At 50.9% G+C, this 25,981-nt stretch overlaps 3 protein-coding genes across 3 annotated transcripts; all 3 read right to left on the bottom strand.

Moving 5' to 3' along the window:
* Window positions 1-3,131: 3,131 nt before the first annotated feature.
* Window positions 3,132-5,596, bottom strand: LOC131577695 (acrosin-like). Its single transcript, XM_058835741.1, has 5 exons — window positions 5,526-5,596; window positions 5,004-5,240; window positions 4,427-4,692; window positions 4,018-4,163; window positions 3,132-3,551 (listed from the first exon to the last, which is right to left on the bottom strand). The coding sequence occupies exons 1-5, from the start codon at window positions 5,594-5,596 to the stop codon at window positions 3,132-3,134; spliced, it is 1,140 nt and encodes a 379-aa protein (XP_058691724.1).
* A 5,809-nt stretch (window positions 5,597-11,405) lies between these two features.
* Window positions 11,406-13,613, bottom strand: LOC131577694 (acrosin-like). The gene is made up of 5 exons (XM_058835740.1): window positions 13,543-13,613; window positions 13,045-13,263; window positions 12,466-12,731; window positions 12,054-12,199; window positions 11,406-11,591 (listed from the first exon to the last, which is right to left on the bottom strand). Exons 1-5 carry the CDS (start codon window positions 13,611-13,613, stop codon window positions 11,406-11,408), a joined length of 888 nt encoding a protein of 295 aa, XP_058691723.1.
* Window positions 13,614-18,062: 4,449 nt separating this feature from the next.
* Window positions 18,063-20,262, bottom strand: LOC131577693 (acrosin-like). Its single transcript, XM_058835739.1, has 5 exons — window positions 20,192-20,262; window positions 19,691-19,912; window positions 19,127-19,398; window positions 18,715-18,860; window positions 18,063-18,248 (listed from the first exon to the last, which is right to left on the bottom strand). The coding sequence occupies exons 1-5, from the start codon at window positions 20,260-20,262 to the stop codon at window positions 18,063-18,065; spliced, it is 897 nt and encodes a 298-aa protein (XP_058691722.1).
* Window positions 20,263-25,981: the final 5,719 nt, after the last annotated feature.

Here is a 25,981-nt window from a genome sequence, read left to right as displayed (position 1 = left end):
CCCTATGTAGAGAGGAGAAAAGGTTGCTTAAATCCAGACTTAATCCAACTCAGAGTGATCAAATGAGGTATGCTGTCTGGCCCATTCCATCTTCACCCAATCCTGCCTTTGCTGTGAGTCAGAACACGCAGTCTAGGTAAAAAATGGAAGGAATTTCTACAGTATATTGTTTTTTTCTCCAAAAGAAAGGCTTAGAATTCTTCTTCTATATGTAAGAAGTGAAGAGCTTGCAACAAAGAGTTCAATGCCTTGCCAGCTGTCACAGATACTCCAAGACAGAATACTTTATGACAGCCATTTTTATATTTTTATATTTTTATATTTTTATATTTTCAGATATATATTTATACTTTGTATACAGTACTTGCTCTCTCCCCATGAGTACTAGCCACATTATTCAGAAGGCACTAATGCATGTATTTAATAAAGTGATTGTTTGTATCAATTTGACATTACGGTATAGAGGTATCTGTTGTAACTATTACTAAATTGCTGGTTTCATTTTCATTTATTATCAAAGACCAAATGTGGAAATCTGCATATGACACTATATTGACACTCATTTATGCTAATTAATGAATTACAGCTGGAGATCAACAGTGCTGCTGAAGAAGGCGGAGTTTTACTCAATGTACTCCACAGATATTAGAATCGTAGGATGGTTTGGATTGGAAGGAATCTTAAGGGTCATCTAGTTCCTATGGGCAGGAACACCTTGCTCTAGACCCAGTTACTCAGAGCCTAGCTCAAAACCTGTCATTGAATTCTTCCAGGGATGGGGCATCCACAGCTACTCTGGGGAACTCATGCTGTAACTTTTTAATCTGTTTTTCTGATTCTGCTTGCACTTCTCGCATCTGGATTTCTCAGTCTCTTCTGAGCCGAGCTCCTTCAGAATACTTCCTCACAGGAAGTTCTGTTTATCTCAGTTCTCTGGGTCAGGAAGAAAACTCCAAAGCTCGTTAGGATCTTGTTTCTCATGTTTATTAGGATGTTATCACAAAACGTGGCAGGTGTCTCCAGACTTTCTGCACAAGTTCAAATCACTACAACCTGGCACATTTTGGCTCTGATGGCACAAAATGGCCTCGAACGGCACAGCCTTTTTTATCTTTATACTTATCTTTATCCAATTAACAATAGACATGTATATTATTTTTCTTAATGACCCAATGACCCATCACCTGTGTCACTGGGCATTTCCTATCCAATCACCTACTATTACACAAAAACCTCTAGAAGAAGAAAATGAAGAAGAAAGAAGAAGGAAAAGAGACAACACCCTAAATCTTCCATCTTGTCTTCTGTTTTCTAAACTAGTTTATACCCTAAGCTAACTTTTTCACTCAGTGACTTAAGAAGTCTCTAATCTACACACTCACACTTTTAGCTTTTCTAACTTTAACAGTTGTTTTCATGTAACACCATGAAAACATGCCCATAAATTTCATGTTATATGAAATTCAGTGTTCTCCTGGATCTCAGAGCCAGGCATCAGAGACAAGGGCACACAATCTGTGTCTCAGACTCCAACACATGCCAGTGCCTCAGCCCCCCTCACAATCAGGAATTCCTTCCTATGATGGCATCTAAAGCTACCCTCTGTCACTGTAAAGCCATTGCCCCTTGTCCTATCAGGACCTGCACTTGTAAGAAGGCTCTTGGCAGCTTTCTTTAGGCCACTCTTCTTGCAGGATGAGGCTGCGCAGGCCCTGAGGAATTTCACCAGTATCCTGCTCTCTGCAGCCTTTTCCCCACAAGATTCTTCCCAAAACAGAATCACTCTAGAACAGGGCTCCTGCAGGAAGCACAGGTGTGCTTGGGCCAGGAGCCAATCCAGTCATAGCCACAGTGGATGAGCAGTGAAGCGCCCAAGCTGCACCACCCTTCCTGCAGAAGGTCCAGTGAAATGTGGGTTTAGCACAGTCTGTGCTGGCCACATCAGCCAAAGAAATGCCCTCTGGCAGGCTCTATGCCCTTGCTGTGAGAGAGTTCTATTGAGGTTCTAGGCTCAAAATAGTGAGTGAGATTGTGGCACACTCAAACCAGGTTAGCCAGTGACATACAGCAATTGAAAGCTGTAGACACAGGAGGATGCCCTTGCTCTAAGCCACCTGCTGTTGTCCATGCTATTCAGCTGTGGGAAATTAAGGGCAAAAGAGTTTTTTTCTGCATCCTGTGGTGATTACGTGCAGCACTTAGGCAAATGAGCACAGCAAGATTCAATTTGTGTATGTGCAGCTGGCTCTTTGATTGCTCCATCTCTCCATTTGTCAGGCTTATACAGCCCTCTCATCTTCCTCAGCTCCTCCCTCTCTCTGCCCTCACCTCCTCCCAAATACGGAGCCAAGCCCAGGAATCTTTTCCCCCTGCCTCCCAGGCTGGCCATGCCTGTGAACAGCCTTGGTGTTGCAGCTGCTCTTGGCCCACTCAGCTTGGCCTCCCATGGCATTCCTGGTGTGCTCTCCTACTGTTCCTGCCAGGATCCTCTCCCCACAATGACCCCAGCTCTTCCTTTGAGTATCTCTGAGGTGTGACCTCTTGGTACATCAATTCCCGCTTAGTACCAGTGAAATCTGGATCTGCCTTGGGGCACTGGCACTCCAGTCAGGGGCCAGGAGTTTCCCTTGTCATGGACTTTTCCAGATCTGTTTCCTTAGCCCAGGCTCACATCACACCCTAATGAGCAGCCCACGGGCCTTTGAGCACCACCCCAAAGGTGTCTGCTTTTTTCCTATTCCCTTCCTAGGTTTGATGGACCAGATTCCTCCAAGCCTTGGTGGTTCAGAGCACTCTTCTCTCTGACCAGGCACTTTGGAGCTCTTTGTATCCACTCTGTCCCTTTGTGTTTGGCAGGTCTGCCCTCCGGCTCATTCCACAGATGCAGGTGCCAATCATGGCAATCCTTGCCTTGCCCAGGAGTAGAAATTGGACCAAAAAGATGGTTTCCTGTGACCATAGGCAACTTTACTTCATGTAAGTCAACTGCAGTGTCTGCCTGAACAGAGGAGAGTGAGCAGGAAAAGGCAGGTTTTTGACACTGAGGCTGTCCTTGGATCAGCAGGCATTGCCCCAGCAGGAAACAGTTGCTGTGCACTGCAGTGTTCCCTGGATTGTGGGTGTCCTGTTGCTCAAGATGTGTTTTGCCCAAAGATTTGTTGGAGGAGTTCCTTCACTCTAATAAAGAATTCCACCAGAATCTTGATGGGAAATGGGCAGGAGTTAACTTTGCCCAATGTCGGTACTGGCATTGGTTTTGGAAAGGGGGTTGCTCTTGGCCATGGCTTCAGAGGGGGTTGTGGGGTGGTAATATAATGAATCCAGGGGTTTGAAGTGGTTAAAAAATGACTACATGCCCGTGATGTTGGAGAGGGACTTCCATCTGGGCTCAGGCGCATCTGGAATAGGATCCAGTCAGAGAAGTACAGAGTGGATGTGTAGACTCCAGGCCGCCTTGCTCTGGCACAGCCTTTTCCCCAACTGGTCAATCCAATGACCCACCAGTAGTCACTGTTTTTCTCTTGGCACATGAGAGGACCACCACTGTCACCCTGCAGCAGAGCAGAGAGGATTAAGGTGGTGTTGGTGGCCACTGCCAGCATTGGGGCTGTCTCCTCCTCTCTCACAGCCCCTGCCAGAGCTGTATTCTGGGCAGAGGAAGGCTCTGCTCAGGGGCTGGAGCCTCCAGAGGCTTGGCTGTGAATGGCTTGGGGTCCTGTAGGGTAGGGCTCTCTCTGTCCTCTCTGCACAGGGCTTCTGCGTGTGCAGAGGATGGACATTTGGCACCTGGACCTCTGGGTTGCCAAGAGCACTAGCTGGGCTTTCTGGGCTTTCAGGCACAAGGAGGGCCCTGTGCAGGCAGGTGTGGATGGGGAGTGTGTGGGAAGCCCCCACAGCAGTCGAGGGTAGCTGGGGCTGGGAGGGCAACTGAGTGGCCGGGCAAAGCAGGTCCTGGGCTGTGTTGGGGTGGTGCTGCTGGTGCTGCTGGGGGCTGAGTGGCTCATGACACGCTCCTACCTGGCAGGTGTCGATGAGGCCCTGCGGGTAACCAGCACACAAATTGTGGGTATGGATTTTCCCTGCGTACCAGCGGCTGCTGTTGCAGATCTTGAGATTGATGAGCTGGACTGTGGCCTCCTGCAGGCGATCACTTGATGTCTGTGCTGTGAGCAGAGAAAGGAATGAACCCCCCGTAGCTCCTTCCCAGTTGTCCTCCCAAGGCTGACATGTGGGGGATCCATTTCCCTAGGGCTTGGCTTTCCCTCTGCAGAGGAACTGGAGCTGCTGCCTGCCTTTGGGTAGTAGACCAGCCCCATCTCTGCAGAGGTGAACACACTGCAGTTTGGCTTTGGTCTCTGCTGTGAGGAAGCCCAAACCCTCTCCCCAATGTGCTGAGCTGGCCCAGAAGTCTCTCTTTGGAACTCACCTCTTGGAGCAGTGGAACCCCAGCCAGCAACCCAGCAGTTCTGCAGCTCTGACAATCTCAGTGTGGCATCGGGCACACAGGCCAGCTGGATGTAGGGGCTGCACAGGACAGGCTGGTCCAATTCCAGCAGAGCAATGTCATAGCTATAGTCGGCAGGATTGTAGTACTGGTGTATCACCACCTGCTTTACACGGCGCAGTTGTGCCCCAGGGCCTGGCTGACTCAATTGGGTGGCCCCAATCACCAGATACACCATGCCGATATCCCTAAAAGGCATGGAGTGAGCACTGAGAGGGAGCAGAGCCATGTGCAACAAAAGCCCAGCAGTTGCCAGACCTCTGCATGGCAAGGCAGAGAGGGAGCAGTGCTCTGGCAGGTGTGAGTGCCCTTGTACACCTGAGGCTGGGGAATGTCAAGCTGGAAGCTGCTGGGAAGCCTTGGCACAAGGCCAGGCTTCTCCTGAGCAGTGTGGCAGCTGGGCTGCCTGAGAGGAAAGGGGAGTGGAGTAGCAGGTGGTGCTGCTGGCAGGGCACCTGCTGGTGTTGTGGAGATGTCCCCATTCCCTGCTCCTCCTTACGTGACCTGGTCGAAGCAGTGGGCTGCTGTGAGGACCCACTCTGCCCTGATGAGAGACCCTCCACACAGATGTCTCAAGCCTGGTACCCAGGGATGCCGGATACTGACGATCCATGGCCAGGCCCCTGGCAGAGCATCTGCGCCACCCACAACGCGTGTCATGCCATAATCCAGGCTGCCGTAGGAATAAGTCATAGGATGGTAAACAGATGACACAGCTTGGAGTCCGCAGGTTCCTCTGCAAGCAGAAAGTAATTTCCATGCTGCTCCATGACCTGCTGGACCTGTGGCTCAGGCTGAAGCTCAGCCCTCTGCCCTCCCCACAAGGGCTTGCAGACACAGCAGGCCAGGGAAGCCCATGGGGTGTGCGTCTGTCCGTGCCAGCACCTGGCTGCTGGCAAGGAGCTGAGGCTGCCCCATGGTGGGTGGGAAGCTGTGGCCCGGCCATGGGCGATAGGCGGGGCCCTGCAGGGAAGGCCCCAAGTGTTGCCGTGGTTCCCTGCCAGGGCCTGGGGCCACTTACCTGCAGGTGTACTCCATGCTGTGGGCCAGCCCGGCCACGGTCAGCAGGACGAGGAGGCCGATCCAGTTCATGGCTGCCAGAGGCTGGAGGCAGCAGCAAGCACTGAGGGCTCCGTGCAGCAGCACAGCCACAGCTGCAATGCCCGCAGCACAGCCACAGTGCCCTTGGTCCCAGAGCTGATGTCACGGAGGGGTGGGTTCCGTGTTCTGGGCACTGCTGCCTGTGGCATGGGAGACCCATGTGGGAGGAGCCACATCAAATCAAGAAGCAATAGAATGGTTTAGGTTGGAAAGGTGATCCTTGAAGATCACATAGTTCCAACTTGCTACCATGGGCAGGGAGGGATGGCTTGCGCTAGACCCGGTTGTCCACAGTGTACATGCCTGGCTCAAAAGCTGTCCTTGAATTCTTCAAGGGATGATACATTGAAGTACTAAGTCCTTAAACAACCAAATTTGACCAAAGGATGAAGAACAGCTCTTGACCAAATGCTGGCCTCAGATTGACCCTCGAACCAATTGTTATTGATATCCACTCACTGGCAGAAACATGGATTTATCCTTCTCTGTTTAGAACTGGACAAGGCCACATCTGGCCTTCTTTTGGGTTGTAGGATCACAGACAACTTCCTTGGTTCCTCTTGGAGCCCTCCAAAGCCTTGGGAGAATCCCAATACAAGAACAAAACCAGATGTTCCTGCACTAGAAGATATGGCAATTTGTTTATTCAACAGTATAAAAGCAGGGCCCTCTCACAGCACAGTCAGAAACCTCGTTGTCTGTAGGGGAAGGCAACTGCAGAATTTCCCACTTGCCAGGAGTGTTTCCCCAGTATTGTGACAGTGGCTTCCCCCAGCTGATGGGCAGATCTGGATGATGGTAAAGGATTAGGGTAACTTGTGATGTTATGTTTTCTTCATCACTGCAGGCAATCTTCTACAGTAATGATTGGATGCATTGCTTAGCTTATCCTTTTGCAATTCTTTGCAGTTTTGAATGACAGTAAATTAATGCTTATTCCTGAGGTTGGTGTCTGCGTCTTCTGTGCTGACCCTGACTGTGGGAAAAGCAGGGTTCCACACTGCTCTGGGCAGCCTGTGCCTCAGTGCCTTGGAGTGATTTACTATGGCAGAGTATTCAGATATCCTCTGCTCTTTCCAGAAATTGTTACTGCATCATTAAGACCCTGTAACCTCGGGACCTTGTGCATGGGAGGCTGGGGGAAAGGAGTGGTTTTCTTTTGTGTGGGTGTTTTTTAAAAGCTCTCTGTCCAGGCTTTTCAGGGCTGGTGTGGCATGATTTTATCCTGCCTGGTTTGGTGTTTGCCTGGGCAAAATATTTTCCTTTCCTTGTCTCAGGGAATCCGCAGTAGTGATTTTGGGCTGCCTTGAGGCAAGCTGAGCAGCTGCTTGTTCAAGACCAGGGACATCACACCGGCAGGAGCGGAGCTTCCCCGCTCTGACCCAAACCACTGAGAACTGCGCCAAGCTGTGGTGAGGACACACCAAGGGGCTCCAGCCCAGCTATTTTGCCTGACACCACTGTTCTGCTGTTCTTTGCTGTGGGGAGGAGGTTGGTGTCAGATGAGCCATGAGACCTTTGTCTGCTGCTGGGCCTTTGTCTGCCCCGTGAGGCTGCTGCCTTCCAAAGGGGGAGAAGTTGATGCCATCTTGTATCACATACCAGAAATGGGTATTCTCCAGCATTTTGGGTTTCCTTTTGTTCTGGTGGGGTGGTGAGGTCTAACACTTTGATATGTACAAGTTATTTACTTTTTATTTTTTCCTGCCTGTTGGCATTTGGTTTGTTAATAAAACATTGAGGTTTAGTTGTTTGGTTTTTTTTCAATATAATTTATTAGTATTCATTCCTTCCTGGCAGAAAGGGATTCTTGGAAGTCTAAAGGAGATATCCCTTATGGTTCTCTTTTAAATTGCCTCAAAATGATACAAAATTTGTTGCCCAACTTAAGGGGGCAACAGAAAATGAAAAAGAAAAAAATCACATTCCTGTCTGAAAGACTTTGTATTGGGTACAACAGTCAGTGGTCACCATGCTGCCTGGCTCAATCACGACCTCCTGGCACCGAGGCATGGCTGCTTATCCACGTGTATTGGCAATCCTGGCCCTGGTATATATCTTCTTCATATCAGGGACACAAACCAAAATCGCTGTGTTGATATTCCCTGTGCTAATAATTTATGGAAAGATAACATCAGAGGGAATGAGAGTTATTTGAGATGTGTATTCTCTGCTGTTTCCCTGTGATGGTCTCGGCAGTATTTTTTTGAGATTTATTAACAATTGCTCTCAGTCTGCTGAGAGGAAAGTAGGGGATGATTTTTCCCAGCCTTTTCCTTCCTTCTTCCTCTTCATATCTGGCACGTAATCTTTTGAGAAGATTCTGTTTACTCTGGATGTTAAAGATACCATATTTTCCTTTTTAAGATTCTGCTAGCTCTCCTCCATAAGACCTACAGCACATTCAGAATCAGGGCTGAGATTTTCAGACAGGTGGTCAAGACATCTGCCCCAGTGCGGGAAAATCCTGAGTCGTGTGTGATGTGGGAGGACATTGGCCAAAGCCTGAAGGAATTCTCTGCCCCAATACTTTGGAACTTTCCCCCTGAACAAATTCAGAATCCAGCTGAGGTGGGGAAATATCTGAAAGAAAATTGCAGTGACAGCGCTAAAGAGAAGCAGCTCATAGCAATGTGCTGGGATCTGGCTAATGCTTATCGCACACTGCTAGACACTGTAGGGCAGCAAATACAGACAGAAGGGCTGGAGGATGAATCAGCAGACACACCCCAGGCACTCCAGCTGCAGCTAAACCAGGTGGGGAGCCTATGCCACCAACAAACAAACTGAGACTCCGTGATTCCCATACATGATATGATCCATGAACAGGGGAGCCAGGGAGTGGTCAGTAAGACCCATTCACGGTTCAACAGTCCCATCTGGCCTTTGCACAAGTCTGGTGGGGGAATGGACATTGACTGTGGACTATTGTAGCCTAAATGAGCTGTCACTGAGTGCTGCTGTGCCAGACATGCTGGAGCTCCAGTACAAGTTGGAGTCAGGCAGCAAAGTGATATGCCTTTATTGATATTGCCAATGTGTTTTTCTCCATTCCTCTGGCAGAAGAGTGCAGGCCTCAGTTTGCCTTCACCTGGAGGGGTGTGCAGTACACCTGGAACTGACTGCCCCAGGGGTGGAAGCACAGCCCCACCATCTGCCATGGACTGATCCAGGCTGCCCTGGAAAAGAGTGAGGCTCCAGAATATTTGCAGTAGATGGATGACATCATTGTATGAGGGAACATGGCAGGGGAGGTTTATGGGAAAGGAGAGAGAATAATCCAGTCTCCTGAAAGCAGGTTTGCTATCAAATGAAGTCAAGGGACCTGCCCAAGAAAATAATTTCCTAGGGACAAAATGGCAAGCTGGATGCAGACAGGTGCCAACAGATAAGGTTACTAAGATAAGTGCTATGTCCCCATGACAAGCAAAAAGAGACACAAGCTTTTCTAGGCACCGTGGACTTTTGGAGAATGCACATCCTGGAATACAGACAGATTGTAAGACCTCATTACCTCATGACATGAGAGAAGAAGGATTTTGACTGGAGCCCTGAGCAACAGCAAGCTTTTGAGCAGATCAAGCATGAGATTGCCTATGCAGCAGCACTTGGGCCTGTCAGGACAGGACAGGATGTGAAGAATGTGCTCTACACTACAGCCATGGAGAATGGTCCATCCTGGAGCCTCTGGCAGAAGAGAACTGGGGAGACCTGAGGCTCGCCTCTTGGGTTTTGGAGCCATGCATACAGAATCTGAGGCCAGCTGCACCCCAACAGAGGAAGAGATTCTTGCTGGCTATGAAGGGGTTTGAGCTGCCTCAGAAGGGACTGGCACTGAAGCACAGCTCCTTCTGGTACCCTGACCACCAGTGCTGGGCTGGATATTTAAAGGAAAGTTCCCTGCAATACATCATGCCACCAATGCTACCTGGAGGAAATGGATGACCCTCATCACAGTGATGTCAAATAGGAAATCCAAGTTGCTCTGGGATCTTGGAAGTCACCACAAACTGGTCCAAAGGTGAGAGCTTTTGATTTTCTTCAGAAGAGGAAGAAGAGGTGACATGTGATGAGAAAGCCCCACCATATATCCAGCTTCTGGAGGGTGAAGGATGGTACACCCTCTTCACTGATGGATCCTGCTGTATTGTAGGGACCAGTAGGAAATGGAAAAGAGCTGTATGGAGCCCTATGCTGGGAGTTGCAGAAGCTACTGAAGGATGAAGTGGATCCAGTCAGATTGCAGAGCTGAAAGTTCTGGCTTTGGCCATTGCTGTGTAAGAGAAGTGGCCAACACCCTACCTCTACACTGACTGCTGCATGGTAGCAAATGGTCTGTCAGCGTCTGGAAAGGTGGAAAAAGGCCAAATGCAGTGTAGAGGAAAACCAGCCTGGGCTGCTGAAGAAAGGCAAGACATCACTGCCTGGGAAGAGGAGCTGACTGTTAAAGTCTGTCATGTGGATGTACCCATGTCCAGGACTCGGGCAATAATGAACAGGTGGATCAGGCTACAAATTCAAGGTGTTACAGGTAAGTTTGGATTGGCAACACAAGGGCAAGTTGTTCCTAGCTCAATGGGCCCATGATACCTTAGGTCAGCAGGGCAGAGAGGCTACCTATAAGTGGGCCCAAAACTAGAGAAGGATGTAACCATGGACACAGTCTTCCAGGTTATCCGTGATTTGAGATATGCTGATAGAACAAGGGGCAATGGCTTTAGATCCTTCCCTGAGGAGTTGCAGGATGGCCTACCATTTATATTTTTCCCCTGATGTGAATATTTTGGAGTTGAATAAGTGGGTATAAAACCTTGGGGATTATTTCTACAGTATGTAGGTGACTTTTTAATTAGCAAGTTAGGAAGTTTGTTGCCCATCCTGTGGTGATTATGTACAGCACTCAGGCAAAGAAGCACAGCAAGATTCAATTTGTGTATGTGCAGCTGGCTCTTTGATTGCTCCATCTCTTCATTTGCCAGGTTTATACAGCCCTCTCATCTTCCTCAGCTCCTCCCTCACTCTGCCCTCATTTCCTCTCAAATACAGAGACAAGCCCAGGGATCTTTTACCCCTGGCTCCCAGGCTGGCCATGCCTGTGAACAGCCTTGGTGTTGCAGCTGCTCTTGGCCCACTCAGCTTGGCCTCCCATGGCATTCCTGGTGTGCTCTCCTACTGTTCCTGCCACGTTCCTCTCCCCACAATGACCCCAGCTCTTCCTTTGAGTATCTCTGAAGTGTGACCACCTGGCACATCAATTCCCGCTTAGTACCAGTGAAATCAGGATCTGCCTTGGGGCACTGGCACTCCAGTCAGGAGCCAGGAGTTTCCCTTGTCATGCTTGGGACTTTTCCAGATCTGTTTCCTTAGCCCAGGCTCACACCAGGCCCTAATGAGCAGCCCATGGGCATTTAAGCACCACCCCAAAGGTGTCTGCTTTTTTCCTACTCTCTTCCTAGGTTTGATGGACCATCAAATTCCTCCAAGCCTTGGTGGTTCAGAGCACTCTTCTCTCTGACCAGGCACTGTGGAGCTCTTTGGATCCACTCTGTGCGTTTGTGCCATCAGGCCCATTCTGCCTTGTCCAGGAGCTGTAATTGCACTGAAAAGATGGTTTGTTGTGAACAAAGGGAACTTTATTTAAACAACTAAATCAACTCCAGTGTCTTTGTGCACAGAGGAGTGTGGGCAGGACAGAGCAGGTTTTTGACCCTGAGGCTACCTTTGGATCAGCAGGCATTGCCCCAGGAGGAAATGGTTTGGGTACTCTGCAGCCTGCTCTGGATCCTGCTTGTCCTGCTGCTCAAGAAGTACTTTCAATTGCGTAAGCATGTATGTTGTACTCGATCCAGTCATAGAAGTCCTGAGTGGACATGTAGACTCCAGGCCGCTTTGGTCTGGCGCAGCCTTTTCCAAAGCTGGTTATTCCAATGACCCACCAGTACTCAGCGTTGTTGTCCTGGCACATGAGAGGACCACCACTGTCACCCTGCAGCAGAGCAGAGAGGATTAAGGTGGTGTTGGTGGCCACTGCCAGCATTGGGGCTGTCTCCTCCTCTCTCACAGCCCCTGCCAGAGCTGTATTCTGGGCAGAGGAAGGCTCTGCTCAGGGGCTGGAGCCTCCAGAGGCTTGGCTGAGAATGGCTTGGGGTCCTGTAGGGTAGGGCTCTCTCTGTCCTCTCTGCACAGGGCTCCTGCATGTGCAGAGGATGGACATTTGGCACCTGCAGCTCTGGGCTGCCAAGAGCACTAGCTGGGCTTTCTGGGCTTTCAGGCACAAGGAGGGCCCTGTGCAGGCAGGTGTGGATGGGGAGTGTGTGGGAAGCCCCCACAGCAGTCGAGGGTAGCTGGGGCTGGGAGAGTAAGTGGCTGGGCAAAGCAGGTCCTGGGCTGTGTTGGGGTGGTGCTGCCAGTGCTGCTGGGGGCTGAGTGGCTCATGGCATGCTCCTACCTGGCAGCTATCGATGTTTCCCTGTGGGTAACCAGCACACAAGTTGTAGGGGTGCACCTCCCCTGCATACCAGCCACTGCTGTTGCAGAGCTGGACATCGATGAGCTGGACCTTGGCCTCCTGGAGGCGATCAGCTGTCTGTTGAGCTGTGAGTAGAGAAAGGAATAAGTCTCTGGCAGCTCCATGCCAGTTCTACTGATCTGTCGGGGGGGATGGTTTTCCCTAGGGCATGGCTTTCCCTCTGCAGAGGCACTGGGGTGCTGTGTCCCTGCTCCCTGCCTTTGGGGAGCAGGCCAGGTCCATCTCTGCAGAGGTGTTTGTCCAACAGCCTGGCTTTGGCCTCTGCTGTGGGGAAGCCCAAACCCTCTCCCCAGTGCTCTTAACTGGCTCAGGACTCGTTCTTGGAACTCACATCTTGCAGTGGTGTAACCCCAGCCAGCAATCCAGCAGTTGTAGAGCTCTGAGACCCTTAGGGCAGGGTCAGCCACACAGGCCAGCTGGATGTAGGGGCTGCACAGGACAGGATAGTCCAATTGTAACAGGGCGATGTCGTAGCTGTAGTCGGCAGAACTGTAGTACTGGTGTATCACCACCTGCTTGACATTGCGCACTACGGCTCCAGGGCCCGGCTGAGACAACTGGGTGGCTCCAATCACCACGTACATCATGGTGATGTTACTGGAAAGGAGATGGAGAGAAGGCTGAGAGGGAGCAGAGCCATGTGCCACAAAAGCCCAGCAGTTGCCAGACCTCTGCATGGCAAGGCAGAGAGGGAGCAGTGCTCTGGCAGGTGTGAGTGCCCTTGTACACCTGAAGCTGGGGAATGTCAAGCTGAAAGCTGCTGGGGAGCCTTGGCACAAGTCCAGGCTTCTCCTGAGCAGTGTGGCAGCTGGGCTGCCTGAGAGGAAAGGGGAGGGGAGTAGCAGGTGGTGCTGCTGGCAGGGCACCTGCTGGTGTTGTGGAGATGTCCCCATTTCCTGCTCCTCCTTACTTATACTCATCGAAGCAGTGGGCTGCTGTGAGGACCCAGTCTGCAGTGATGAGAGACCCTCCACAGAAATGCCCTAGGTATGGTGCCCAGGGATGCTGGAGGCTGACGATCCATGGCCAGGATGCTTCCACGGCACCTGCGCCACCCACGATGCGTGTCATGCCGTAGTCAAAAGCAATGTTGCGGTTGTAGACAGGAGCTCGGAACCCGCAGGACCCTCTGCAAGCAGAAAGTAATTTCCATGCTGCTCCATGACCTGCTGTGGCTCAGGCTGAAGCTCAGCCCTCTGCCCTCCCCACAAGGGCTTGCAGACACAGCAGGCCAGGGAAGCCCATGGGGTGTGTGTCTGTCCGTGCCAGCACCTGGCTGCTGGCAAGGAGCTGAGGCTGCCCCATGGTGGGTGGGAAGCTGTGGCCCGGCCATGGGGAACAGGCGGGGCCCTGCAGGGAAGGCCCCAAGTGTTGCCGTGGCTCCCTGCCAGGGCCTGGGGCCACTTACCCACAGGTGTACTCCATGCTGTGGGCCAGCCCGGCCATGGTCAGCAGGACGAGGAGGCCGATCCAGTTCATGGCTGCCAGAGGCCCGAGTCAGCAGCAAGCACTGAGGGCTCCGTGCAGCAGCACAGCCACAGCCGCAATGCCCACAGCAGCTACGGTGCCCTTGGTGCCCTTGGCGCCGGGGCTGATGTCACAGAGCGGTGGGTTCCATGTTCTGAGTGCTGGAGGGGGGTCTGGGGCATTGGGGGAGGGGCAGCAACTAATTGAGGAGCTATGGAATGGTTTGGGGTAGAAGGGAGCTTTGGAGATCATCCAGCATTGATCCCCTTGCTTTGGGCATGGATGGATAACTTGCACTGGAAAAGGCTACTGAGAGCCTGGTTCAGAAGCTGTCCTTGAATTCTGTGAGGGATGAAACATTGCAGTACTAAGTCGTGGTCAACAGGCCCCAATTGTGGCAGGAACAACTGCTGACCTCTAGATTGACCTTCTAACTAATTATTATCCATAACTACTCACTGGCAGAAACATGGATTTACCTTTCTCTGTTTTGAACTGGACAAGGCCACATCTGGCCTTCTTTTGGGTTGTAGGATCACAGACAACTTCCTTGGTTCCTCTTGGAGCCCTCCAAAGCCTTGGGAGCATCCCAATACAAGAACAAAACCAGATGTTCCTGCACTAGAAGATATGGCAATTTGTTTATTCAACAGTATAAAAGCAGGGCCCTCTCACAGCGCAGTCAGAAACCTCGTTGTCTGTAGGGGAAGGCAACTGCAGAATTTCCCACTTGCCAGGAGTGTTTCCCCAGTATTGTGACAGTGGCTTCCCCCAGCTGATGGGCAGACCTGGATGATGGTAAAGATTAGGGTAACTTGTGATGTTATGCTTTCTTCATCACTGCAGGCAATCTTTTACAGTAATGATTGGATGCATTGCTTAGCTTATCCTTTTGCAATTCTTTGCAGTTTTGAATGACAGTAAATTAATGCTTATTCCTGAGGTTGGTGTCTGCGTCTTCTGTGCTGACCCTGACTGTGGGAAAAGCAGGGTTCCACACTGCTCTGGGCAGCCTGTGCCTCAGTGCCTTGGAGTGATTTACTATGGCAGTGTATTCAGATATCCTCTGCTCTTTCCAGAAATTGTTAATGCATCATTAAGACCCTGTAACCTCGGGACCTTGTGCATGGGAGGCTGGGGGAAAGGAGTGGTTTTCTCTTGTGTGGGTGTTTTTTAAAAGCTCTCTGAAGTGACCAACACTCTACACTGATTGCTGCATGGTAGCAAATAGTCTGGCAGTGTCTGGAAAGGTGGGTGTCATGGTGACTTTACTTTTAAGATAGTTTTGAGAGCTAAGGAAGTTGAAGGTGCTGGTGACTGATGGGAGTCTTTTCTCCTGACCAATTATCGGTCATTTCTAAGAATTGACAGCAGTTTTGATCATTGAAAAGTGAGATTAACTTGTGAACACTACTTTAAGATGTAAAGCCAGAGCTCTCTTGTTTTGTCTAGGTTTCCGGCCTCTGACAAGGTAACAAGGCTCTATCTCAGCCTCCTCTCCCCCCTCTCCAGGCTGGACAAGGCCGCAGAGGGTGGGGGGGGGGAGGGCGGAGAAACAGAGCTGGGCAACCTAGTTTAGTTTGTAGTTTCTGCTGCTGGACTGAAACCTGACACTATGAACACTTGCAGCTTTTCCAAGACTTTACTTATTCTTTTACTACCTAGATAAAACGTACAGATTACTCCTTTTTCTCAGAGAGACAGAGAGAGAGACAATCAACATGAAGAAGACATCATAAAGCCATCAAAGACAGTGAGGAAAAAAGTTAAGTTTTAGATGGAGAAGAGAGAATAAGGAGATGCTTTATAAGCTGAAATATTTTTCTGTTAAAGCTATAGAGATGGACAATAGTATTCTGAAAAAACTCCTTTAATTCATGACAGAGTATATTGGGAAGAATGAAGTGTTCAAAGTGTGGATTTTGAGCAAAAGGGAGAGTAATTGTGATACAGTGAGGTGCTAGAACAGAGTGAAGCGAAGATTTGAGGCCTTGAGGGCAATGAGAAAACTGTTTTTCCAGTGAAGCTCACAGAGACAGATGAAAAGGACTTTTGCCTTTGAATAACTCATCTTTAAAAAATGACATCCCTAGAATCATGGCCCATACACACCTCAGAGTGATGTGAAATGAGAGGAGTGAACTTATGGCAGATTTCTGGGCAGCTGGCATCATAGAAATAGAAAACTATAACAAAAATAGTTTTCTCATGAGAAACTCCATAGATTAGCAGAAGAAGACTTCTGTTTCTCTACAAAGGCTGATGAAAAGACTCTAGCAAGAATTGGGACTGTTTTAAACACTAAAGTTCCAAAGTTTTTTGTCTTTATGTTGTCACGTGTACAAAGGAATGGTTGGGTAGTGGGGGATAAAAGGGTTTTCTGGAAGTTTATTCTTGTGTTCTTATTCTTGTAGTTTTGTTAATAAACTTTCTTTATTCCTTTTAAGTTTTAAGCCTGTTCTGCTCTTGTTCTAATCCATATCTCACAGCAAGAAATAAGTAAGTTTTCTAGTAATTTTTTAGTTACTGCCTTAAAACCATGACATTTATTTGGTGCATTGGCCGAGAAAACGAAATTGGCAAATCTAAACCACTACAGTGGAAAAAGGCCAAATGCAGTGTAGAGGAAAACCAGCCTGGGCTGCTGAAGAAAGGCAAGACATCACTGCCTGGGAAGAGGAGCTGACTGTTAAAGTCTGTCATGTGGATGTCCCCATGTCCAGGACTCGGGCAATAATGAACAGGTGGATCAGGCTACAAATTCAAGGTGTTACAGGTAAGTTCGGATTGGCAACACAAGGGCAAGTTGTTCCTAGCTCAATGGGCCCATGATACCTCAGGTCAGCAGGGCAGAGAGGCTACCGATAATTTGGCCCAGGACTAGAGAAGGATGTAACCATGGGCACAGTCTTCCAGGTTATCCGTGATTTGAGATATGCTGACAGAACAAGGGGTAATGGCTTTAGAGTGACAGAGGGTAGCTTTGTAAACATCTTCTCTGAAGCGCTGCAGTATGACCTACTGCCATAATCCCTTTGCTCCCAGCCCCAGGAAATTGTCCGACTAGCTCCAGTCCACCAGGGGTGGGAGGGTTTCAGCAGGACACAGGTAAAAGATGAAGGAGGCTGTGTCTTCCCGGATCACTGCCCCTTGGTTTATTCTGGAACTGCTCCAGGGAAAAAAAGACAGAGGAAGGAGTCGTGGAGATTTTTAAACTGAGGGGAAAAGAGGAGTGGAATGCAGGTTACAGTCAATGGGGTGAAACTGAAAGAGAGGGTCAAGGGGAAAAGATCTAACACACCACCCAGGTGGGGCGCAACTTGGAAACACCACTTAGTGTAACATATAGTGCAACATGAAACCCTACAATTTGTTTTCCTCCCGCACATGAATATTGTGGGGTTGAATAAATGGGTACAAAATCCCACTGGATTGGGATTTTATTTGGGGTGAATTTCTACAGTATGTAGGTGATCTGTAAATTACAAAGTTAAGTTTCTTACCCACCCTGTGGTGATTATGTGCAGCACTCAAGCAGATGAGCACAGCAAGATTCAGTTTGTGCATGGGCTCTTTGATTGCTCCATCTCTCCATTTGTCAGGTTTATACAGCCCTCTCATCTTCCTCAGCTCCTCCCTCTCTCTGCCCTCACCTCCTCCCAAATATGGAGCCAAGCCCAGGAATCTTTTCCCCCTGCCTCCCAGGCTGGCCATGCCTGTGAACAGCCTTGGTGTTGCAGCTGCTGTTGGTCCACTCAGCTTGGCCTCCCATGGCATTCCTGGTGTGCTCTCCTACTGTTCCTGCCACGTTCCTCTCCCCACAATGACCCCAGCTCTTCCTTTGAGTATCTCTGAAGTGTGACCTCTTGGTACATCAATTCCCGCTTAGTACCAGTGAAATCTGGCTCTGCCTTGGGGCACTGGCACTTCAGTCAGGAGCCAGGAGTTTCCCTTGTCATGCCTGGGACTTTTCCAGATCTGTTTCCTTAGCCCAGGCTCACATCACGCCCTAATGAGCAGCCCATGGGCCTTTGAGCACCACCCCAAAGGTGTCTGCTTTTTTCCTATTCCCTTCCTAGGTTTGATGGACCAGATTCCTCCAAGCCTTGGTGGTTCAGAGCACTCTTCTCTCTGACCAGGTACACTGGAGCTCTTTGTATCCACTCTGTCCCTTTGTCTTTGGCAGGTATGCCCTTAGGCTCATCCTGCAGGTGCCAATCATGGCAATTCTTGCCCTGCCCCGGAGTCAGAATTCAATCAAAAAGATGGTTCCCAGTGATGATAGGCAACTTTACTTAAACAACTAAATCAACTCCAGTGTCCATGTGCACAGGAGAGTGTGGGCAGAACAGAACAGGTTTCTGACACTGAGGCTGCCTTTGGATCAATAGGGTTGATTGCCCCTGAGGGAAACAGTTGCTGTGCACTCCAGCACATCCTAGATGATGCACACTCTGGTGCTCAAGAAACACTTTGAATATTCTTTTTGCCCATGTGGACTAGGATCCAGTCATAGAAGTACTGAGTGGATGTGTAGACTCCAGGCCGCCTTGCTCTGCCGCAGCTTTTTCCCCAGCTGGTCACTCCAACAACCCACCAGTACTCAGCGTTGTTGTCCTGGCACATGAGAGGACCACCACTATCACCCTGCAGCAGAGCAGAGAGGATTAAGGGGGTGTTGGTGGCCACTGCCAGCATTGGGGCTGTCTCTTCCTCTCTCACAGCCCCTGCCAGAGCTGTATTCCGGGCAGAGGAAGGCTCTGCTCAGGGGCTGGAGCCTCCAGAAGCTTGGCTGAGAATGGCTTGGGGTCCTGTAGGGTAGGGCTCTCTCTGTCCTCTCTGCACAGGGCTTCTGCATGTGCAGAGGATGGACATTTGGCACCTGCAGCTCTGGGCTGCCAAGAGCACTAGCTGGGCTTTCTGGGCTTTCAGGCACAAGGAGGGCCCTGTGCAGGCAGGTGTGGATGGGGAGTGTGTGGGAAGCCCCCACAGCAGTTGAGGGTAGCCGGGGCTGGGAGAGCGACTGAGTGGCCGGGCAAAGCAGGCCCTGGTCTGTGTTGGGGTGGTGCTGCTGATGCTGCTGGGGGCTGAGTGGCTCATGACATGCTCCTACCTGGCAGCTATCGATGTTTCCCTGTGGGTAACCAGCACACAAGTTGTACGGGTGAAGTTCCCCTGCGTACCAGAAGGTACTATTGCATAGTTGGATATTGATGAGGTGCACCATGGCCTCCTGCAGGTGATCACTTGAGTTTTGAGCTGTGAGCAGAGAAAGAAACGAGCCCCCAGCAGCTCCTTCCCTGTTCTCCTCCCTCATCTGAGGGGAATCTGTTTCTCTAGGGCATGGCTTTCCCTCTGCAGAGGCACTGGGGTGCTGTGTCTCTGCTCCCCGCCTTTGGGGAGCAGGCCAGGTCCATCTCTGCAGAGGTGTTTGTCCAACAGCCTGGCTTTGGCCTCTACCATGGAGAAGCCCAGACTAATGCCACAGTGTGATGAATTTGCTATGGACTCTCTTGGGAACTCACCTTTTGCAGTGGTGGCACCCCAGCCAGCAACCCAGCAGTTATGCTCCTGTGACACTGACATTCCTAGGATAGCATCGGCCACACAGGCCAGCTGGATGTAGGGGCTGCACTGGACAGGCTGGCTCAATTCCAGCAAAGCAATGTCGTTGCTCATGTCACGTCTCTTATAGTTTTCGTGACGAAGTAGCTTCTTAATTTGGCGCACTTGTGCTCCAGGTCCTGGCTGAGTCAATTGAGTGGCACCAATCACCACATACATCAAGCTGGTGTTACTGGAAAGGAGATGGAGAGAGGGCTGAGAGGGAGCAGAGCCATGTGCCACAGCAGCCCAGCTGTTACCAGACCTCTGTGTGCTCTGACAGGTCTGAGTGCCCTTGCACACGTTAGACTGAGGGAATGTCAAGTTGGAAGCTGCTGGGAAGCCTTGGCACAAGGCCAGGATTCTCCTGAGCAGTGTGGCAGCTGAGCTGCCTGAGAGGAAAGGGGAGGGGAGTAGCAGGTAGTGCTGCTGGCAGGGCACCTGCTGGTGTCGTGGAGATGTCCCCATTTTCTGCCCCGTCTTACAAAATAAGGTCGAAGCAGTGGGCTGCTGTGAGGACCCACTCTGCTCTGATGAGAGACCCTCCACAGAAATGCTTTGTGCCTGGTATCTTGGGATGCTGGATGCTGACCATCCATGGCCAGGCCCCTGCCTTGGCATCTATGCCACCCACGATGCGTGTCATGCCGTAGTCATGACTCTTGTACCCAGAGTCAGACACCATGGGTCGGAGTCCACAAGTCCATCTGCAAGCAGAAAGTAATTTCCATGCTGCTCCATGACCTGCTGTGGCTCAGGCTGAAGCTCAGCCCTCTGCCCTCCCCACAAAGGCTTGCAGGCACAGCAGGCCAGGGAAGCCCATGGGGTGTCTGTCTGTCCGTGCCAGCACCTGGCTGCTGGCAAGGAGCTGAGGCTGCCCCATGGTGGGTGGGAAGCTGTGGCCCGGCCATGGGGAACAGGCGGGGCCCTGCAGGGAAGGCCCCAAGTGTTGCTGTGGCTTCCTGCCAGGGCCTGGGGCCACTTACCCACAGTTGTCCCATGTCCCCTGTGCCAGCCCGGCCACGGTCAGCAGGACGAGGAGGCCGATCCAGTTCATGGCTGCCAGAGGCCCGTGTCAGCAGCAAGCACTGAGGGCTCCGTGCAGCAGCACAGCCACAGCCACAATGCCTGCAGCAGCCACACCATCCGTGGTGCTCTTGGCCCCAGGGCTGATGTCACGGAGGAGAGGATTCTGTGTTCTGGGCACTGTGGAAGACTGTAGCACGAGGGCCCACTGGGGCAGGGGCAACATAAAATCAAGGAGCAATAGAATGGTTTGGCTTGGAAGGGAGTTTGGAGACCATGAAGCTCCAAAAATCTGCCATGGGCATTGAGGGATTACACTAGGGATCCCAGGAATGGATAGGGAGGGCCTTGCACTAGACCCGGTTTTACAGTGTCAAGAGCTTGACTTGAGAGCAGTCCTTGCATGAACCCTTTCATCAACCCAATACCCTCAGAGAATTCCTTCATATGATCCTGTCTAAAACTACCCTCTGTCACTGTAAAGCCATTGCCCCTTGTGTCACTATCTGCAAAATGGGATTCCTGATGTGGTTCTTTTATTCAATCTTAGAGTACAAAATATTATCAGCAAACCAGGAACTTAAATGCAAAACACACTTTATTGATTGCTCATCAGCACTAACATGTGATAGAGGGAAAAGAGGAGAAAGCAAAGCATAAGGAAAAGAGGGGGTAAGGGGATTATAGCTACCAACGTTGAAGTCCACTGAGCCGTCCAACAACGCAGAGTCTTCTGTCTGTTGGGGAGATCTCAAAGGAAGGTAAATTTGGGGTGTGATTTTGTAGTCTTTTACAAAGCAAGGGGCACAGGGCCAAAAACAGAGAAGGTTGATGATCACTGTGATGAATACCATTGTGCAGGGCGCAGGTGTAGGATACAGACCAAACCACGTCTTGCAAGTGTTTGTTCACCAGCAGGAACGAGAGCAATGTGTCATGGAAAGCCATTGTGCAGGGTACCATGCACAAGCCTCTGCTCACCAGCAGGAACGAGGGCAGTGTACCACGTAGCCACCTGCAAACAATTACTTAGCAAACATCCACCTCAGCTAGGCCCAAACTCCTAAACCAAGTCCCTTGTGATATTCAGGGTGGCAGTCTCTGTCCTCGAGACGGTTGTGAGACAGATGAGAGAATCTTCAGACTGTCCCTTATACCTTGTCCTGTCAGGACCTGCCTTTGTAAGAAGGCTCTCTGCTGCTCTCTTTAAGCCCCTCTTTCTGCAGGATGAGATTGTGCAGTCCCCAGGGAATGCAGATGCTGAGGAATCCATTTGGGGCAGGGAGCTGGCTGTGCAGCTGCAGTGCCAGCTGCAGATTGAGCTCTGGCTGGCAGGAGCCCAGGACCAGAGGCAGTGAAATCCCCACACTTTGCATAACAGAGGGCACAGGGAGCTGTGGCACCGACCAGGGGTTTGAAATGGACACTGAGTGTGGCAGCAGGAGCCCGTGGCTCTTTATTGAACATGACATCAATAAGTCTGCTGGGGGATTCATGGGGCTGAACGGGTATGGAAATCTGCTCTGTCTGGGTGACAGTGGCATGGGTAGGGAATTAAATGGGGCATTCATTAGTTCAGTGGAGCAACCCTTGCCTTGGAATGGTCACACAGAGGAGTTTCCTCAGCACTATGGCATCCCAGACAGGACTGTAGAGAAGTACACTTGGAGCCCCCCTCCTCCAAATGTGCAGCAGGTGAGTTTACCTGGGATTTTTAGAGCAGAAAGGAGCCAAAGGGGGAGTGTTACAATTCCATGCATAGATTCTCTGTAAATGATAAGGGTGGATTTGAGCCTCTCTGTTGTTGCAGCATTTGGTGCAGATTTGGTGAAATCACTGGTAGAGAGAGGGCGGAGAAGGCGTGTGCAGCATGGTCCGTGTAAGGCAGCCACAGAGGAGTTGCGGAGGCTCCCCCAAGGTGCAAGAGGTGGGGGGGGAGAGCTCAAGTCTCTGCCAGGATGCTTGAGCCTCTGCTTGAAGAGTTTTGGAGACAGGCACAGGGAGAGCTTTGTGTCCCTTGTGCCACACAATGAGTACTAGGGTCCCCAGGCACAGGGGCTGAAGTCCCTTCTTGGCATGCAAAAAGGAGTTTCATGTCCCTTGTGCTTTTTGATGTGATGGGAAATATCCCTGTCGTAGTTCAGAGGACGCCTGTTGCCACTGAAGATGAATAGATCACACGGACACAGGTCGAGGTGTGGTGAAAAGAAGAGAAAGTTTATTTTTCCTCCCAGGATTTATAGGCTTCTTACCACGGCCAGGGATTGGATGGTCAGGATAACACTTTCTCACTGTACTGGCTATGAGAGATGTCCATCACAAGACATGTAACAGAAAGAATGTACACATATCTATGTTTACAGTTACTGTCCTGGGAAAGTCCTTAGAAAACCATGTCAGCAAGCTCAGAAGCTGAGTTTTCAGGGAGACAGGCGCCCATGGCTGAGGTTGTTCAACACTGACAGAAATTCTTATTGGCAGCAGAATTTTACCAGGACAGCACAATAAGGTTGTGCCAGGGCAATTGAGTGACTCTAAGCTGGTCTGATCACTGGGCAGGGTAATGGCCTTCTGTTGCACTGTATTAGGACTGGTGAAGTGACGACTGTCTAACTTTGGTTGCAAAAGAGAGCAAGTTTTATTCTTTCAGATCCATTATAGACAGTTCCGAGAAGGTCCAGAAAGGTAAAACCTCTCATTGGTCATGAAACCAACACATCACCATCACTGGACAGTTAGGAACACCCCTTGACTGTTTCTTGCAAGTAAACAACAAGGCAACAAACAACACCTGCAAAGATTATTTTCCCTCTGCAAGGACTGTTTGGATTCCTCCTTGTGATTTCTCAGGCCAGAGTGAGAAAGCTGTGTGACCTAGTTTCATACAGGCTCAAGCTAACACCTGAAGCCTAAAAATCTCTTATTTGACCACTATCAGTTCCCACAGCCTTCCCCAGCCTTGAGTGTCACTCTTGCACTCAGTGTCTCCAATGAGCAAGCAGCCTCTGAAATTTACTTCAGGAAATATTTGAAGAAGCTTATGGCAGGGTGTCAGGGACCAATATAGATGTGGGGTGATTGTTCTCAAACAAAGCCCATATTGATTAACACAATGTGAAGAGTGCCACCTGCCATGAGACAGGATTCCATTGGCCTGGAACCCAAGAGAAAGTACTTGTCTCATGTCTTCCCCAAGTCATTCCAGGATCCTCTACTGTTTCCTCCCTGTCTCCCAGTATCAAAGTTTGATTGAAAGGGTGGGTATAAAATAAGGGGGAGAAATTGTACAGTATGTAGAAGATTTGTTAATTAGTGAGTCCAGAAAAGAAGCTTCTTACCCACCCTGTGGTGATTATGTGCAGCATTCAGGCAACGAGCACAGGAAGCTGCAGATTGTGCAGCTGGCTCTGTGACTGCTCCATCTCTCCATTTGTCAAGCTTATACAGTCCCCTCATCTTCCTCAACTCCTTTCTCTGCCCTTGTCTCCTCCCAAATACAGAGCCGAGCCCAGGGAACTTTTCCTCCTGGCTAACAGGCTGGCCATGCCTGTGAACATCCTTGATGTTGCAGCTGCTGTTGGGCCACTCAGCTTGGCCTCCCATGGCATTCCTGGTGTGCTCTCCTACTGTTCCTGCCAGGATCCTCTCCCCACAATGACCCCGGCTCTTCCTTTGAGTATCTCTGAAGTGTGACCTCTTGGTACATCAATTCCCGCTTAGTACCAGTGAAATCTGGATCTGCCTTGGGGCACTGGCACTCCAGTCAGGGGCCAGGAGTTTCCCTTGTCATGCTTGGGACTTTTCCAGATCTGTTTCCTTAGCCCAGGCTCACATCACGCCCTAATGAGCAGCCCATGGGCCTTTGAGCACCATCCCAAAGGTGTCTGCTTTTTTCCTATTCTCTCCCTAGGTTTGATGGACCAGTGTTGCTCTGAAAACTCAGGTTTGGAACTTGTTGACATAGTTTCTAAAGAACTTTCCCAGGACAGTAACTATAAACATAGATATGTGTACATTCCTTCTGTTACACGTCTCTCGATGGACATCTCTCACAGCCAGTGCAGTTGGAAAGGTGCTATCCTGACTACCCAATCCCTGGCCGTGATCAGAAACCTATAAATTGTGAGAGAAGAAATAAAGTTATCTTTTCCTTCATCATATCTTGAGCTGCGTCCATGTGGCTTATTTCATGTCCAACAGCATCATCTGGTGACCCCGACGTGTGTTGCAGGTGACGGTCACAGGGTACTGTCTAGCCCGTAGTTATGGCTGCTTTTGGGTTCTCTCCTACGGAGGGCCTGGTTATGGCAATATGGCATGCGGTGTTCGATCAGAAAGGGGTTGATGTTTCAGATGCTGACTTTCAGCAATTGTATGAGTAGGGGAGAATTGAAGGGTTTTTCTCTGTGGTTGAGGCGGTTTATTTGAAGCCACTCTGGGATGCATTAGGTAACTCCCTGATTGAGGCTATGGTGGTAGATTATGACCCCCGCCTGGCCCGGCTGCTGCAGATCTGGTGGCGGTGCGACTGCGTTCTGAGTAGTTGCACGTCCTCTCCTGCTGGTTCTGTGGCTGCTCTCTCTGACCTGGATGAGAGAGATGACTCTGATGCCAGTTGTGGGAGTGAGGCGGAGCTCTCCCTCCCCCCCGGTGATGCGGAGCCGGTGGATGTAGCCCTGCCTTGCCCGGTGCCCCGGCGGCGGAGCTCTGGGGTGGGGTTGGGTCCCGGCCGGCAGGCCGTCGGAGGCACCGTGGAACCAGGGGATGTAACTCCGCCACGTCCGACGCCCGAGCAGCGAAAACCTGGGGTGGGGCTGCCTCATTTGTGTGCCTTCACGGCACAGACCGATGGGGGACCGCCCGAACAGGAGGTGGTGCTGCCCCTGGGGGTGATGTCACGGACAGTCCCATGTCCTTGCTGTGGCTGGGCAGTGCTGTACCCCATGGTGGAGGATGGGATGGGTCTGGACTCTGTGGCTGTGCATGCACACACTGTTCCAAAGGAGGGCTGGCCGGTGCCCATTCCTGGCTTTTGCGCTCCTGACGAGATGCTGTTATGGGCGATTCTGCACGCTGCCCCCCCGCTCCGGATTCATGGGGTGTGGGGAAGGGTGCTGCGAGTGGTGCTGATGCCGGGCCAACCGCCAGCTCTATGGTGCGGTTTTACCCTCCTGCGAGCCTGGCAGTGGAGCGGGACGGTACTGTGGCCCCGCAGGCTACGCCTCGACTGGTGCCACAGTCCTCCCCCATGGTGGAGGCGGGCTGCACTGCACCAGCTTCACCTCGCCCTGCCTTGGGTTCCCAGGCATCGCCCGAGCCTGCAGCTGGAGACGGGCCCCTCCGTCGCCTCCTGCGGCCGTGGCAGAGCAAGGTCCTGCGCTGTTTACCATTGGTTCGGGTGGTGATGCCACGGGGACAAAGCCGGTGTCCTCCACGGGGAAAGGGTCCTGGGATGCTAGAGCTTCTTTGGCTAGCCTGTGGACCTTGCCTCCCTGCCAGATAACTGTGCGGCCGCGGGATCAGAAGTGCTTTTGGGGCTTAGCTGTGAGGGCTAAGGTTGATGAGGTTGATGAGGGCCCCCTGGACCGTGAGGATTCCACTTGGGTTCCACTGGCGTTACAGTGGCTGTGGCGCTGAATGCTGTGGTGGGGTCTTCCGGCCAGGTGCCTGGTCCTGTCTCAGGGGACTCTCCGAGACAGGATGCAGCAAGTGAGGCCGCTCCTCTGGATCGGTATCAGGCATTCCCTATG

Source organism: Poecile atricapillus, chromosome 3, assembly GCF_030490865.1.
Source record: "Poecile atricapillus isolate bPoeAtr1 chromosome 3, bPoeAtr1.hap1, whole genome shotgun sequence".
In the NCBI taxonomy this organism is placed as follows: Eukaryota; Metazoa; Chordata; class Aves; order Passeriformes; family Paridae; genus Poecile; species Poecile atricapillus.
The sequence above is the reverse complement of the archived record's forward strand: the minus strand, read 5'-3'. Positions and strand labels throughout refer to the sequence as shown.